This window comes from Rhinatrema bivittatum, chromosome 5 (genome assembly GCF_901001135.1).
Source record: "Rhinatrema bivittatum chromosome 5, aRhiBiv1.1, whole genome shotgun sequence".
In the NCBI taxonomy this organism is placed as follows: domain Eukaryota; kingdom Metazoa; phylum Chordata; class Amphibia; order Gymnophiona; family Rhinatrematidae; genus Rhinatrema; species Rhinatrema bivittatum.
The window spans coordinates 361,788,028-361,805,997 of record NC_042619.1 but is presented as its reverse complement, the minus strand read 5'-3'; the positions used below and the strand labels follow the sequence as shown (position 1 = coordinate 361,805,997).

The 17,970-nt window shown below is 48.0% G+C and overlaps 1 protein-coding gene across 1 annotated transcript in view; it reads left to right on the top strand.

Moving 5' to 3' along the window:
• The first annotated feature begins 16,589 nt into the window (after positions 1-16,589).
• Positions 16,590-17,970, top strand: part of DNAJC3 (DnaJ heat shock protein family (Hsp40) member C3) — a 401,955-nt gene continuing 400,574 nt past the window's right edge. Inside the window, 1 exon segment of the mRNA XM_029604719.1 lies at positions 16,590-16,884. Coding sequence (XP_029460579.1) covers positions 16,803-16,884 — 82 coding nt within the window. The 5' untranslated portion in view covers positions 16,590-16,802.

Here is a 17,970-nt window from a genome sequence, read left to right as displayed (position 1 = left end):
ATTCTGTTTCCATGGGGACGCCTGTGGAATTCGGAGCCCATAGTGAGATCAATCGTAAAGCAGACAGAGTAAGGCGGGCATTGGGGACACTTCCAGCTGATGTTAATCTGGTACCAGAGCATTTGGCTACAAGGCTAGTTGCCCTTGAAGCCGTTACTGGCACATGTGATTCACGTACCAGACATTATATTATTTCTACTCTGATGCCACAGAATTGGGTTCCTCCCCCCTCTGCTTGTGATTCATGGGGGAGCTATTACGCATGGACTTATCGTGCTATTTTTGGCAAGCCTTGGATTACAAATCTTGGTGAGGTGTTGCGTCATATTTTACAAAGGTTTGGTATTTCAGCTGCATATTCTCTTGGCATGCTGGTTACAATGGGTAATTTTGAACAGGTTTGGGAGATTTTAAAAGACATAATGCCTGATACCTCTATTCGTATTGATCTTAGTAATCGTTTAAGTGCATTAGCGCCAGGTGAGAGACATGAGCGCTTTCCTTTCATAATCCAGCAGGTTTTTGAGGCGGCTGGTCGACCTTTAATCCCTTGTAAGCCCCTTAAACAGGCACAGCCAGGGTCCGACAGGCAAAGGGAGAGGGGCAGAGATATCCAGCGCTCTCAGACTGAGAAACCTTCCGGAAGGGTGAATTTTAACTTCAGGAATCCTTCTTCCCAGGATAGAAATCAGAGGGACAATAGGGGGTTTGGGAATTCTAGACAGGAATATACACCCCCCCTCCACGAAATCCCTCTAATACTGGGTGGGTTCCACGTTATCCTGTGAGGGATAATCGAGGGACCCCCCCCCCGCCCACTTTCCAGCTCCTGAGAAACCTCCAGTGGTGTCCGGGGCTGTAGCTAAAGCTGAGCGCCACGTTTAGCCAGCTTCACAGAAGCTGGCTAAACGTGCCACTCACCATGGCAGTGCTGGCTCCACGACTCAACCCCCTGTGGGTCCAGAGTAAGGAACAGGGTGATCTATTTGTGGGGATGGTGGTTTCTGGTACTTCTATTAATATTCTGACTAGAGAATGGGACACAATTCAGTACTTAAATGAGGATGTTACAATTACTATGCAGGAAAGCAGACTCAGGCTCCCTTAGCAACCATAGAGATCTTTTCCCCTTACTTCAAAGGGTCTCGCACCATAAAAGTGGCTTGTTTATTTGATGAGGAGGATCTGTTTGCAGTTTATTTCACACAGGCTGATGTGCCTGTTTTGCCTTCCATGATGAGGGAAGACCCATTGTATGGCTTTGAGGTTGTAAAAGCTTCAATTTCTCCTCAGCTCAAATCCTTAATTGGAGAAGCAGAGCTGCAAAAAATGTTTACTGAATGGCTTAAGTTAGGGGTTGTTCAGCTCTATCATACACACACAGGTTTAGTGCAAATCCCTAATCCAATAGAGATTGTTTTAACTAAGCCTTTCAGTCCTCAAAAACAGTATCCTGTACATAAGAAATTTTGGAATGACCTAAATATTATAATTTCTCAGAAACGTACTCAAGGTGTTTTAATTGAAGAATATTCTGAATTTAATTCACCCCTCCTTCCTGTGCCCAAACCAAATGGGAGTACCCGTATGGTCATTGACTATCGGGTCCTTAAGGCCTCTTCTGAGACAGTAGCAGCGCAGACTTTAAATCCTGCCTCTACAATTGATAATTTGCCACATCCTAGGTGGAAAGCCACCTTGGATTTAACTAATGATTTCTGGAGTATTCCTATTAGCTCTTCACCTGTCACTGCTTTTACATTTAGGGGTAAGCAGTATCAGTATACCAGGCTCCCTCAGGGTTTTAAAAATTCCCCTGTGTTGTTTTCTGCTGCCGTTGAAGAACTCCTTCAACGACATAACATTGATAATGCCATTCCTTATGTTGATGATATATATCTAGCTTCAGATAAACTGGATGTGCTTTGGAATTCTGTTGTTAAACTGATACAGATACTGGGTGAGGAAGGCTTTGTAATAAATTTTGCCAAGGCCAGAATTGGTTTTGAGGAAGTTAAGTTTCTGGGATTTTTAATTGGGGTAGCAGGTGCTAGCCTTGCCCCCACCCTCCAAGAAAAGATTATATCCTTCCCAGTGCCTAAGACATCTTGCCAACTGCAAGTAATAATGGGGACCCTCAATTTTGCAAGTAAAACTGTACCTAGTTTTGCCTCATTAGCAGCCCCCTTATATGATTTGCTTAAAGGAGATGCCGTTGTGGCGAGGGATTGGACTACTGTTCATTCTGAATGTTTGAGAGCACTACAGGAGGCTGTAAAAAATTCAGCCCCTCTGGCACACCGTAAGCCATCTAAAGATTTAGATGACATGCTGCAGGTTTCTGACTCTCATTTCTTGGCTACAATCAGTAACCATACTGAATCTCAGCCCATATATTATATCACACACACTTTCTCTCAGCCTGAGAGGAAATTTAATATTGTTGAGCATACACTGACAGCTGTCAGATATTGCTTGTCTAAAGTCTCTACTCTAGCACAGGGTAAGACCATTCATTGTTATACTGGGATACCCCAGTTACAGGCTATCACTCGCCATTCCCTCCCAGAGAGTAGGGCTCTCTCCACACGCTGGGTGCAATGGAGAGCTGATCAATATAGAGATGATGTACAATTCCATTATCAGAATGGTTTGGCTGATTCTGACATTGTTTTGACATGTGAGGATCTTTGCTTAACAACTGAGCAAGATAGGCTCCTTCCTCCGCTTTATCAGAAAGTTCAATTGGTAATTTTTACTGATGGTTCTGCTACACCCTCGGGTGACTACCTTACTGCATTTTTTGCTGGCGCAGCTAATGTTATTTTGACTCCTAATAAAAGGGGACAGTGGAAAGTGTCTGCCACGCACACTTGGAAATTAGGTGATATGAGTTCACAGCAAGCGGAGCTGATTGCCTTTCAAAAGGCTTTGACACATATTGAACACATGCCCAATTTGGATCCTGACAGGTCCGTTATGGTTTGTTCTGATTCTACATATGTGGTGTCTGGGTTTAATTCACATATGAAAGTGTGGGAAAACAATGACTTTTTAGATGTTAAAGGCAAGCCTATAGCACACAGAGCTCACTGGAGACTAATAATTTCTACTTCACAGAAACTTACTGTCCAGGTGCTAGTTTTGCATGTGCCTGCTCACCAGACCGTGGGCTGGTACTCTCGTTACAATTCTTTGGCAGATGAAGCAGCTAAATTGGCTGCCTCTCAGCAAGAAATAACTGTAAGGGCCCGTCTTGCTAGGCATGGCTCCTTAAATTTGAATGTGGCTACTTTGTGCCAGCATTCGGATGGGGTTTTAACTAGAAGTCAGGCAAAGAAAATGGTCAGTGACTGTTTGGATTGTCAGCGCACGAATCCAAAACGTACTGGACCCCCTTATGTTGAAGGGACACTTCCACGGGGAATTAGACCAGGGCAGGTGGTCTATATGGATCATGTTGGTCCCCTTGCTTCTTCCCGTGGCTACAGACATATTTTGGTTTTACTTGATTCCTTTACTGGCTTTGTGTTTTTATTTGCACAGAAACACATTAAGAACATAAGAACATAAGAAAATGCCATACTGGATCAGACCAAGGGTCCATCAAGCCCAGCATCCTGTTTCCAACAGTGGCCAATGCAGGCCATAAGAACCTGGCAAGTACCCAAAAACTAAGTCTATTCCATGTAACCACTGCTAATGGCAGTGGCTATTCTCTAAGAGAACTTAATAGCAGGTAATTGACTTCTCCTCCAAGAACTTATCCAATCCTTTTTTAAACACAGCTATATTAACAACACTAACCACATCCTCTGGCAACAAATTCCAGAGTTTAATTGTGCGTTGAGTAAAAAAGAACTTTCTCTGATTAGTTTTAAATGTGCCCCATGCTAACTTCATGGAGTGCCCCCTAGTCTTTCTACTATCCGAAAGAGTAAATAACCGATTCACATCTACCCGTTCTAGACCTCTCATGATTTTAAACACCTCTATCATATCCCCCCTCAGTCGTCTCTTCTCCAAGCTGAAAAGTCCTAACCTCTTTAGTCTTTCTTCATAGGGGAGTTGTTCCATTCCCCTTATCATTTTGGTAGCCCTTCTCTGTACCTTCTCCATCGCAATTATATCTTTTTTGAGATGTGGCGACCAGAATTGTACACAGTATTCAAGGTGCGGTCTCACCATGGAGCGATACAGAGGCATTATGACATTTTCTGTTTTATTCATCATTCCCTTTCTAATAATTCCCAACATTCTGTTTGCTTTTTTGACTGCCGCAGCACACTGTACCGACGATTTCAATGTGTTATCCACTATGACACCTAGATCTCTTTCTTGGGTTGTAGCACCTAATATGGAACCCAACATTGTGTAATTATAGCATGGGTTATTTTTCCCTATATGCATCACCTTGCACTTATCCACATTAAATTTCATTAAATTACAAAAAAATAATTTATAAGTGCTGTAAAAAGTGAGAAATGAAGTTTGAAAACTCTTCACCCTTTTTTTTTTTTCTTTTTTACACTGAGCCCAGCACTGGGCTCTGAGCCCCTTCGGCAGCCAGAGGAGGGGGAGACGAGAATTGGACCACCAGTCTCGGTCTCCACACCAGGAAGCACAGACAGATTCAGGCTATGCAGCGCACAAGGGGCAAAGCCCACCTGAGTCCGGCAAGAGCTAGGAGACAGTACCGTCTCCTGTATAAGAAAAGAATCCTAAGTTTATGCCAAAAGTGGTGTCGGCCTTCCATTTAAAAGAATCTATTGTTCTCTCGACGTTCTTTCCAAAGCCCCAAGCTTCACAAAGGGAAAAGACTCTGCATACATTGGATTGTAAATGAGCTCTGGTCTATTACATAGCAAGAAAGTAGGCTCACTGGAGATATCAGCAACTGTTCATCTCCTTTAATCCTAACAATCTAGGAATGGCTGTTTCCAAAAGAACCCTAGCCAACTGGTTGACAATCTGCATCCGTTACTGCCACGCCAGATCTGCTACTCATCTTCCTGGAAAAGTGAAGGCACAACAAATAAGGGCCACGGTAACCTCACTGGTACACTTGAGGGATGTTCCCATTACGGACATTTGTAGAGCTGCAACATGGTCATCAATCCATATCCTTCACATCACACTACTGTCTAGATCAGTGGTTCTCAACCTTTATAGTTCTGTGACCCTTTTAATACAATTCCCCACTATGTGGCATAAAATTATTTTCGTTCATAGGCCTAAGTAACTGTACTGTATATACCGTATTTTCTGGCGTATAAGACGACCCCCAACTTTTACAGTTAAAATATAGAGTTTGGGATATACTCGCCGTATAAGACTACCCCTCTTCCAACGCATTCCAACATTTACAGCAGGAGGGAGTGACTCGAGGAGTGAGGGCGCGCTGCCCGATTGGCCGGTGCTGGGCAAAAGGGGCTTGCTTCAGCAAGCCCCTCTTGCCCAGCACCGGCCAATCGGGGAGTGAGGGAGCACAGAATGAACTTTTTTACTGCATCCGGTGAGGGGAGAGAGTGACTCGAGGAGCGACAAAAAACCCATATTTCCGATGGTCTCTTAGGCCAGTGGTCCCCAACCTTTTTTGCACCAGGGACCGGCTTCAAGCAAGACCATTTTTCCATGGCCTGGTAGGGCGGGGTGGGGGTGGGGCTTTGGTCATTTGGGGGCAGGGTTATGGAGGGGGTTGGATTTTTAGTGCACACATCATTTAATTATGACATTTATAATGTGAATGTGACTCAACTCACCATAGGTTCTCACATGCATGGCACACTGACCCATGATCGTCACGGGGCTAGATGTAAAAGTACAGTTTGTATCCACAGGAACCCCCCTGACCCACAATAATGGATGTAAAGCAGAATTATGACGTTCCCCATACAACTCACCCTACAAAAAAGATATTCTGGTTCTGGTGACATCTCAGTAACAGCAACTCAAACTCCTTCTACTTCCAGGCTCAATAGCCCTACTTATGAAAAGACAGCAGTTTACCACCAATGCATGTCCTCTGAGAAAACACAACAAATAAGACCGATACAAACGCTTACATGCTAGCAAAATATCTCATCTCGGTAACAGACACAGAATCGACCTAACATACTCTCAGGATCTGTAGTAATGCACATAAACTAATCCGCACACAGTTACACCTGTATTATGGAATACACTCAAACAGGAGCAACCCTACCTATGAAAAGACAACACTACAAATATTAAATCAGGTCCTAAAAACCAATACACCTCTTATTAGGAAAACAGAACTAGCAAGCAGCTATAGATCCCCACACAGTAATAATTGTAAAACTATACTAATAAGCAGAATACATGTTTCAAAACAGCTATGAACAGAATAACATCCAACAATTAAAAACTCATAAAAACTAAATAAATAAATAAATAAATAAATAAATAAAAACTATTAAACATTCTCCAAACACCAATAAAATATTTCAAAAAAGCAGACATCACACAATTAAAATGGCAGTCAAGAAAAATAAACTTAAAAAGCCACCTTTACTTACCCCCTCCAGCAGCTCTCCAACTCCCCTTCCCTGCAGGCCGTGGCACACACCAGAAGCAGCAGTAGAAGCAAAGCACTATACTTATGGTCCTCTTCCTTAGTGCCCATGTCTCTCACACACACACCATACCAGTCATGCCCCCATGACCAGTTTCTGTCTCTCACACACCAATCATCTCCCAAACAGTCTTTGGCACACACACACCAGTCACCTTCCTGAACAGTTTCTCTCATGCCATACACACACACACAGGCTTCCCACTCCCGTGTTCTACTTACATATATGGGCTTCTCACTCTCATAATCCCCTTCTCTGTCTCTCTCTCTCTCACACACACACACACACACTCACCAGTCTCTCACTCCCATGCTTGTTCTCTCCACATGCACAGGCTTCTCATTCCCATAATCACTTTCTTTCTCTCTCTCACACACACACACACAAAAACACTCACCAGTCTCTCACTCCCATGTTCTCTTTCAGATATACAGGCTTCTCCCTCCCATGATGTGTCTCACACACACCCAGGTTTCTCACTCCCATGCTCACTCTTCACATGCACAGGCTTCTCATTCCCATAATCACTTTCTCTCTCTCTCACACACACACACAGACACACACACATACCAGTTACCTGACCTCTCTCATGCATACACACACAGGCTTCCCACTCCCATGTTCTCTTTCAGATATACAGGCTTCTCCCTCCCATGCTGTGTCTCACACACACCCAGGTTTCTCACTCTCATGCTCACTCTCTTCACGTGCACAGGCTTCTCATTCCCATAATCACTTTCTCTCACATTCACACACACCAGTCTTTTTCTCTCACACACACCGTCACCTTACCAAGCAGTCTCTCTCTCTCATGCATGCACACCCAGGTTTCTCACTCCCATGCTTTCTTTCACCCCCACAACACCAGGCTTCTTACGCCCATTCTTTCCCACATACCCAGACTTCTCACTTCCATGCTTTTTCTCTCTCTCACACACACACATCAGTCACCTCCCTGACTAATGTCTCACACTCTCACATACACATCAGTCATCTCCTGGAGTAGTCACTTTCATTGTCTCTCACATACACACACACATCAGCTCTCTGACCAGTCAATCACACACAGGCTGGCTGGCTGCTTCTCTCTCTTTCTCTCACTCACTTCCTCTTCTTCCCCCCCCCCCCCCCCCCGGAGCACAAATGGGAGCTGCAGCAGCCCCCGCAGGCCAAGAAAGAAGAATCCCATCGGCCGCGGGAGGCTCATGCTGCTGTCTAGATTACCGGCTGCTTCAATTGCTCGGGGACCGCCGCTGCTACTTTATCACGCGGCACGGCTTTCTCCTTCCCGCGCACCGCTCCGTGTATCACTTCCTGTTCCGGGTCACGGGAGGGGGGGGCAGGCGCGGGAAGAAGAAAAGGCCAGCCGCGGGTGCCACAGCTGCTTCTAGCACCGCTGCCGTTCCCACTGGGCTTGAACGTGCTGACAGCCCGGCGGCAACGGCAGCGGGAGAGACCGGGAGCGCGCGACACACCTGCCGGTGCTTGGCGGTGCCGTGGACCGGCAAAAAACTCCCACGGCCCGGTCCGCGGACCGGTGGTTGGGGACTCCTGCCTTAGGCGACCCCTAGCAAATCGTCATTCGACCCCCAAAGGGGTCGCGACCCACAGGTTGAGAACCGCTGGTCTAGATAGACTTTCTGAGTCTGACTCTTCATTTGGGAGAGTCGTCTTAGCAGGAATTCCAAGTGCCCAGAGCCTGCCACCTAGGTGATCGGTTTGCAATTTTTTTTTTTTTTTTTTTTTTTACTAATAATTTTTATTAAATTATCAAAAGAATACAAGATATACAGCACGACAGATCACAACAACAGAACATACGAAATAGAAATTCAGTGCTGCTTACCCCCCCCCCAACGTCACCCCCCCCCCCCCACCCGTCATCCATGTGCCCTGAAAGGTACAATGTTCAAGGTCCAGAAATCATAGCAGTACAATGAAATGTGGCAACATCGAATGGGAAAAAGAAAACAAATGATGGTTAGCAAGAAAACAAATGGATCTCAGGCTACTAGCTGAGTGAAGGTAGCGTTTGTTGTCGTTCCCAGTTTAGGTATGGGGACCAAACAGCCTGGAACTTGGCAACGTCCGCGTGAAGATCCGCCGTGATCGCCGCTAGCTTACAAGAGAGATGAACTTTATGCTGCACCATCGTCAGCGATGGCGCTTCTGTTTGTTTCCATGCTTGTGCAATTGTCAATCTGGTGGCAATAAAAACTTGATGGCATAAGAGTATGTGATTCTTTCGTAGGGTGATGGGCGGATGATGTAGAAGCATAAAACTTGCCCTGTATATTCCAGATACTCCCAAAATGCGTTCCAGCCACGCCGCTACTGTAGTCCATAGCCCCGTCACTTTCGGACATTGCCACCAAATGTGGAAGAAAGACCCCGGGTGGCCGCAGTTCCGCCAACACTGTGCGTCCAATTGAGGATACCGGCGGTGTAAGAGATGAGGAGTGAGATACCAGCGGGTTATCATTTTATAGCAATTTTCCTGGTAGAGGGCGGAGACAGAACATCGACGGGCCTGATTGTAAATGTTGAGCCAATCCTTTTTTGTAAACGTTAGGCCCAGATCCTGTTCCCAGGCTCCCGTATGGGGAAAAGGTCGCTCATCAAGTCCCGCCAATAGAGTATAAAGTTTGGATATCATCCCTGTAGTTTTGTCAACTGCTACACAAAGGTGTTCAAACTGAGATTTGCCCCTATGTATGGAGTCTTTCATTCTGGGGGACCGGAGAAAATGAAGCATTTGACTGCCCACCAGGAAATCAGTAGGAGGTAAATGATAAAGCGCCTGTAATTCAGGCCACGTCAGCAAAGTCTCGCCTCTAAGTAAGTGCTCGACGCGAGTGATTCCTTTCCTCCGCCAAGCGTTGAACACCCCATTTTGGCGACCGGCTGGGAATTGCAAATGATTATAGAGTCCCGTGGTATGAAAGTAATAGCGATCTCCCGCCAGTTTCGTCTTCCAACGTTCCCAAAGACGTAGCATAGTTGCTAGGGCTCCCGTCTGCATTCCCGTCGGTAGCCAAGTGCAGCGCGGCTGCCAAATAAGATCAGTCAGTGGCATGCCCCCGAGTACCTGCTCCTCAAAAGAGGCCCATTGCTTTGGAGACCGACGGCTGTGAGCATCAGGAATCGCCTTCAATTGTGCAGCTGCGTATAGCCAAATTAAATTCGGGACCCCAAGGCCCCCACGATCACGAGGTTGAAACAACAGGCGCCGCGACACCCGAGGGGGGCGCCGACGCCAGATAAAGTCAAAGAGTATTTTCTGCCAGGAGTGGAGGATAGCTGAAGTAATGTAGATGGGAATGGTATGGAAAAAATACAAAAACCTAGGTATAACATTCATTTTAATAATCGCCACCCTTCCCAACCATGAATATTGCCCCCTATCCCATAGATGGAGATCTTGACCAATCCGTTGCAGCAGTGGTGTATAATTGAGGCGATAGAGCTCATGATAATGCGCTCCAATGTGAACACCCAAATATTTTAACACCTTGTGGGAGACCCTAAAGGGATAAAGTCGCGTCAGCTCTCCCATTACCGCTGCGTCAGTGTTTATATTTAATAATTCCGTTTTGTCCATGTTAACCTTGAGCCCAGACACTATGCTAAATGCCTGCAATTCTTCCGCTACTCCGGCTATGGAAGTCAGGGGCCTGGTGAGGGTGAGAAGTATATCGTCTGCAAAGAGGGAGATTTTCATGGGGCTGGGCTTCATGGGCACTCCTGTAATGGAATCAGAACCGCGTACCCTGGTCGCCAGTGGCTCTAAATACAGTGCAAACAACAAGGGGGACAAAGGACAACCCTGACGTGTCCCTCGGTTGACCTTGAAAAACTCCCCATACCGCCCATTAATCTTAATTCGGGCCCCCGGCTCCTGATATAGGCATTGGATCCAACGTAAGAATCCTGGGCCAAATGACATTTTCTCCAAAACTGCAAACATAAAATCCCAATGGACCATGTCAAAGGCCTTTTCGGCATCAATGGCCATCAGGACCATGGGGACTTTCGCTGTCTGGGCCCACCAAATCGCATCTATCACCTTGCGTACGTTATCGGCAGCCGTCCTGCGGGGTATAAATCCTACCTGGTCACTATGTACTAAACAAGGGAGGATGGTATTTAGCCGGGCTGCCAAGACCTTAGCCAAAAGCTTTATATCGATATTGAGCAAGGAAATAGGGCGATACGATCCGCATTGTGCGGGGTCCCGGCCGGGTTTTGGGAGGACCGTTATGCCCGCCACATTAGTATGATGAGGTAGTGAGGCTCCGTCCCGCAATCCATTAAAGTAGGCAGTCAGGGGTCCCACCAACTGGGCACTAAACTTTTTATAATAACCACCAGAAAAACCGTCCAGTCCCGGCGATTTACCGGCTTTCAGATCTCGAATGGCCTCCTGTATCTCTATATCCTGTATGGGAGAATCTAGATAGGCTTGCTGGGACTTGGTCAAGGAGGGGAGGGACATGGTTGCGAGATAGTGGTCCACCTGAGCTGGGGAAATAGTAGAGTCTGCTGCATACAACTGGGCATAATACTGGGTAAAGCAGCGTTGTATATCTTTAGTGGCGGTTAGCATAAGTCCCTGTTTATCCCTGATCTTAGCTATAAGGGTCGAGTAAGTGCGTTGCTTAAGTAGTCTCGCTAAAAACCGTCCCGCTTTATTATTACCCTCATAATAACGTTGCTTAGCCCGAAACATAGCATGCGTGATCTGCTCCGCGTCCATTAAATGCAGTTCAGTGCGTTTAAGCCGGAGGCGGGCCAGTGTATCCCGAGCCCGGCGTTGGGAATGTTCCCGCGGCAGCTGTGCACTGTCAGCTAAGAGGGCTACACGCTTGGCCTCCCTTTGTTTCTTCAGGGCGGAAGAAAGTGCTATCAAGTGCCCTCTCATGACCGCCTTAGATCCCTCCCAAAAAATCCCCGCGTCACGCACCGTCCCCCTGTTTAGGGTCAGGTAGTCCCGTAAATGGGCTGTCAATTGATCACTGTGTACAGTGTCCTGGAGGAGTTCGTCTCAAAGGCGCCAGAATCTACACCCCGATTCTTGATCCAGCAAACTAATGGTGAGCCACACGGGAGCATGATCGGACCACGTAATATCCCCTATTCCGGTGGTCAGCACCTGATTTTGAACCCCCTTGTCCACCAGCAAAAAGTCCAGGCGGGAATAAGTGTCATGAGGATTAGAATAAAAAGTGTAAGTGCGAGACGTGGGATTTCTCTGCCGCCATATATCAATAAGGCTCCACCCCTGCATTAAAGTCTTCAAGGAGGAAGTGGCTTTCCAACTCCCTGCCTTCCTGGGATGGGAGGAATCCACCCTGGGGTTCCTTACTACATTATGATCCCCGCCCCATATCAGTAATCCCTCAGCATAGGTGGATAGCACTTCCTCTAGTTTTGCAAAAAAGAGATGCTGATCCACATTAGGAGCATAAACGCTCACTATAGTGTACAGGCGCCCGTCCACCCGGAGTTTCAAGAGAACATAGCGGCCCTCTGGGTCCACCACATGCGACTGATAATCAAAAATGACAGATTGTGCCACAAGGATACCCACCCCTGCGTATTTAGTAGTAGGAGAACTAGGGGCAAAATAACCGTGTGGATAACCGGTAAAGCGTAGTAAGTGTTCATGATGTTTCCTAGTGTGAGTCTCCTGGACTAGGGCAACATCAACATGTTGACGTTTTAAGTCTTGAAGAAGGTGTTGCCTTTTCAGGGGAGTGTTAAGGCCCTTCACATTCAGGGACCATATCTTCAAAGCCATAAGGAGACCCTAAGGGTTCGATGTATACCACACTGCTGGAACAGCTCCCGCTCTCCATTCCGGACCACCCCCTCACATGCCATCTCCCCAAGTCTGTCCCCTGAGCACATGGATGAATACCCCCCCTCACCCCTCCTTCCAATTCCCAATATATCCCTCATTGGGATAACTCCTGAACCGGGGGTCTTAGTAACCCGCGAGAAGGGCCTCCCCCCGGCTCTATGGCAAAAATTCCCTACGAAAGGTTAGCCAAAACCCCGGCATCACAAATTAAGGAGAAACAGCATTGGAACTTTAAACAAAATCTATATATTCAGAACTCATTCACCCTAGAAGATGAATAGAAAAGCTGCCCGTCCTTCAACCTGTGGGACCTGTAGCGTGCAGCAGCCGCCCCCCGGGCGGCGTCCGCCCCTGGCGCTCCAGTCGGCGCTTGTTTCCAACCCGCTGCCAACGCGGTGTCCTGGACGAGCTGGGCATCTGTGGTGCCGCGGCTGAGGCAACGGCTGGTAAAGGGAGCTGGATCTGAGTGAACGCCTCTGACGCTTCTTCTAGGGTACGGACTCGGAAGGTCCTCCCCTGGTGTTCAAACTGAAGGCCAAAAGGAAAGGTCCATCTGTACCTAATGCTCCGGTCCCGCAGCGTGCTAGTTATAGGGCGAAATTCAAAACGCCTGCGCAACGTGGAGGCTGCGAGATCATTAAAAATGCTGATCTTTTGGCCCTCCCAGGCCCATTCGCGCTGTTTACGGGTGTGAGCGTATATCCGTTCTTTCTCTTTGAAGGTCTGCAGGCACACTAATATGTCCCGGGGTTTTTCGGATCTCCTAGGGCCCAGGGTCCGATGTGCCCGCTCGATATGAAAGGTGGAACCGTCGGCCACTGCCCGCTCCCCCTCAATCGCACCCTCACACAGGAGGGACTGAAAAATTTTTTCCACCACAGCCTCACTATTGGCATAGCATTCCTCTTCAGGCACTCCCCGTATGCGTAAATTATTCCGGCGGGACAGATTTTCGAGGTCCTCTACCTTATCTGCTAGTAATGCCTGTTCCTTCATGCTGGAGCGGAGCTCGTCGGCCATTTTGTGTATCACATCCTCATGGCCCTCTACCTTGGTCTCCACCTCGTCCACGCGGCGTCCGAGTGCCGCGAAATCATCCCGGAGCTCCTCCATATGCTGTAGTAAGTCGGTCTTATGCTGTTTCATATCGGCACGCAAGCCGATGAACCAGTCCCTCATCTCTGCCCGCGACGGCAGATCCGAGATGGCTGCTGGCGCCGGGTGCTCTGCCTCCTCTGCTGCTGTGGGGCCGGCAGTCCCAGGCGCTTCAGACTCCCTATCTTCAGGTCCCGATTTCGCGTATGTAAAGCGTGTTAAGTCGCAGCCCGACTTTGCGTTTGCCATCCCGGTATCGTGAGCTACAAGCTAATATAGGCCAGAGGGGCGTTCAGGCGGAATAAAGGTGGGTTTTGGCGTTTGCAGAAGAGAAAAGCCGGGAGCTCTCCGTTTATGCGGCCATTCTCGCCGGTGACGTCAGCGCGCCCCCCGGTTTGCAATTTATAGCTTGAGCAGCGCCAAGCTCCTTTATTGAGCAACCCTCAGCTTGGGACTCCCCATTCAGCATGGCTCATTCACTCGCTTATTGATGGAATAAAACAACTTTGCTAACCGTAAAATGTGTTTTCCATAGACAGCAGAGTGAATGAACTATGCAAACCTGCCCACCTCCCTGGCAGACTCTGTAGACTTGAGTAAGTATCATCCATGATCCATCCTTTGCATACTAACTAAAACCATTGATGACTGAGGGACGCGTGCGGGAACTTCCGTGCATGGGCACAGCAGAACTCTGCTTTTGGATAAAATTCCAATTCGTGCCACTGGAGGACATCACACCCATTCAGCATGGCTCATTTACTCTGCTATCTACAGAAAACACAGTTTACGGTAAGCAAACTTGCTTTCCTCTGCCTCCACCTGCTGGTGAAAAGAGGGATCCCAGAAGTTCAGACTAGTCTGCAGCATGAAAAGGAAAGGGGCAATATCGCCTCCCCTTTTCTACTGACAATTCCTCTTCCTATGCAGCCAAACCTCTTTCTGGCTTTTACAGTCGCTTTATCAACCTGTTTGGCCACCTTAAGATCATCCAATACAATTACCCCCCAGATCCCACGCTTCCTTTGTGCTTAGAACAAATTCATCTCCAATACTATACCTTTCCCTTGTGTTTTTGCATCCTAAATGCTTTACTCTGCATTTTTTAGCATTAAATCTTAGCTGCCAGACCTTAGATCATTCCTCCAGCTTCACTAGATCCTTCATGTTTTCCATTCCTTCCTGGCTGTTCACCCTGTTACAGATTTTGGTATCATAGGCAAAAAGACAAATCTTTCCTGACAACTCTTCCGTTAAGCCGCTCACAAAAATACTGAGAAGAACTGTTGAATGAATGAATAAAAAAGGTCCATGTGAAACTTGTATAGTCAGAGAGAATGGGAAAAGAAGAGAGGTGAAAGCAAGGTTGATGGCAGTGCTCAGAGAGCAGAGTGGAAGAGGAAGAAGAGGAGAATATAATATCAACCTAATAAATGAAGGTTGACTGACGTGCCGCAAATGCGCAGTAGAGAGCAGCTCTACAGCGCATGTGCGGGCGAGCACGTCGGTCAAGCGGAGCGTCAGCTGTTGAAAAACATGGCGGTGAGGAGCGACGGTGGCGACAGCGAGGAGCAGCGGCGAACTCTGTGGTGAGGGGGGCGGCGGCAGCGAGGAGCGGCGAACTCGGTGGTGAGGGAGGGGGGTGGCGGCGGCGGCAGCGAGGAACGGCGAACTCGGTGGTGAGCGAGGGGGGTGGTGGCGGCGGCAGCGAGGAGCGGCAAACTCGGTGGTGAGCGAGGAGCGGCAAACTCGGTGGTGAGCGAGGGAGGCGGCGGCAGCAGCGAGGAGCGGCGAACTCGGTGGTGAGGGAGGGGGTGGCGGCGGCGGCAGCGAGGAGCGGCGAACTCGGTGGTGAGGGGAGGGGGCGGCGAGGAACAGTGAACTCGGTGCTGAGGGAGGGAGGGGGAGGAGCTGTGAACTCGGTGGTGAGAGTGTGGGAGGTGGGAGGGGAGGGGGAGGGAGGAAGGGGAGGAGGAGAGGGAGGGAGGAGAGAGGGTTGAGGGGAGAGGGAGGTGGGAGGGAGGGAGGAGAGGGGGAGAGGAGAGAGGGGAGAGGGAGGTGGGAGGGAGGGGAGGGGAGAGAGGGTTGAGGGGAGAGGGAGGTGTGAGGGGGGAGGGGAGAGAGGGTTGAGGGGAGAGGGAGGTGTGAGGGGGGGGGAGGGGAGGGGCTGTGTTTGAAAATGGACTGAAAAAAAATGTAATGTAGCCCGTTTTAACGGGCTTAACGGCTTGTAATATATATAATGGAAAGTGAGAGGAAAGAATAGGGAGGAGAGCCACAGAGCAGGGATGAGAGAAGGGCGAGAACCGTGCTGAGAAGTGAGAGTCGGGGGAAGGGGGAGAGGCAGTAATGATGCGCTGGTCTCCACAGTTCATTAACACTCCAAGCCCTTCTCTAAAGATGGTTCTACTGCTGCCTCCTAATGTCTACCAGAGAGAGAAACGAAATGGAACAGAGGATTTAAAAACCCGAGTAGATCAGAAGATGAAGCCAGAAACCAAGGAAGCTGCTTATTTTCTAAAAGAGAATGTTAATTAAGGTAGATTCTTATTATCTATTCAAAGCATTATAGTCTGCTTGCATTTCCTATGTAGAGAGGATAGCTTAAAAACTGTATCGGATTGCCAGATGTCTAGATCCTTGCACTGCAGGACATAATTTAGATAAAAGAAAGTGAGGGAGGGGGGACCCTACTATTTTTTTCGGTAAGACAAGATTGTTTCATAGTAACATAAAATCATAATTTGAGATTTTTAAAACTTTTCCGAGAGGCCAATTCTTCAGCTCTCTTAAACTGCTTGCTTCTTGCGCACACTACTAACACCCTGCCGACCTAACTTTTTAGGAAAAGAAAAATAGGTGCCAGGGAGCGCGGAAAAGCCGCACGGGCTGCAGCATCCGGAAGCGATAGGCCTGGCTTACAGACAGCCCAGGTAACTTAACGACAGTCATCGGTGTTGCTCCTCTCAGCCCCGAGCGATGTGCGTGCTCTGACGTCACAAGGCCGCGAGCCAGGGGCTGGACATTAGCTGCCCTCCACGCAGCGAGCCCCTGACACTGAACCCTTTTCCCCTGCCTCCACGTTATCCTACGGAGAGAAAGGGGCGGGCCCAGAGGCGGCCTTCACCAATCCGGACCCACCACGACCAGGCGACGGGACCTGGAGCTGGTAGAAGAGCGCTGCGAGCGGCAGAGCTACCAGTGTGGTGCCCGGTGACAGCCTGGGGTTCTCGGGGCCTTCTCGCGCTATGGTGTCTCCCGCTGCTTGTGCCGATAAGCTGCTCTCCTTCTTGCCTCTGCTGCTGGTGCTTGTGGACCTGCACTACGAAGGTAGGAGCGTCCGGGGCTGACAGGAGGCGGGCGAGGCTCGATGGAGCTGAGGAAAAGTTTTGAGGGGAGTTCAGGACTGTGGGCGTCGATGGGGGGTCAGTTTGGAGCGTGGGGCTTGCGGGCCGGTTGATAGCGCAGGGGAGTGGCGGAGCTGAGCGTGATCGCTGTGCTTCTCTTTGCCCTGTACTGCTGGCTTCTCCTGCGGCATGTTGTCCTGGCTGCGAGAATTGCGGCTCACTCCTTTCAGTTTGTGTGTAATTAACCCATTAGGTGTCTCTGACCCCGGAAGAAATCCTGAGGGCCCTGTCTCTTGCATGGAAATGTTGGAAAAATGTCTTGTTTGAAAAAAATGTAAGTTGTGATTGTAACGCAAGCTATATATGGGTAAACTTTATATTTTTCTGTTTTAGCTTATAGACATAAAACATTGTAAATGAGGAAATGCATAACTTTCAAAATTCTGTGTGTATGAAAGAGGCAAGAGTTCCTAGGTGTGGGCTTTTTTTTTTTTGGTGGGAAGGCAAGTGAGACTATTAAAAAAAAAATCTGGAAATACATTTGTTTCGGTGCCACAGAACTTAAAAAAAACAGACATGCTGCACCCTTTGTCCTACCCCACCCCCCCCCCCCAATAAAACACTGGGATATTTGTTTAAAACCAAAGTTATTATTTCCAATATAACTTTAATCTTCAATCCAAACCCAAAACAGTGGAAATTATAGGCCACAGCTTTAAATAAACCAGGATGTTATCTAACTCAATAATCTTATGCTAATGCATTTGCTGTGGAGGAAGAGTGTTTTTTTTATTTATTTATTTAAATCTACATCATTGTCCCTCATCATCATAAGAACATAAGATATATACCATATTAGGTCAGACCAGGAGTCCATAAAGCCCAGTGTCCTGTATCCAACAGTGGCCAATCTAAATCGCAAATACCCAGACATTAAATAAATCCCATGCTACTAATGCCAGCAACAAGCAGTGGCTATTCCTATCAAGGTGCACTGTGCAAGATGTTGGAGAAATCGGACAGCCGCATCATGCTGTCCTACCATTTATTATTTCATCCAGTTTCCAGG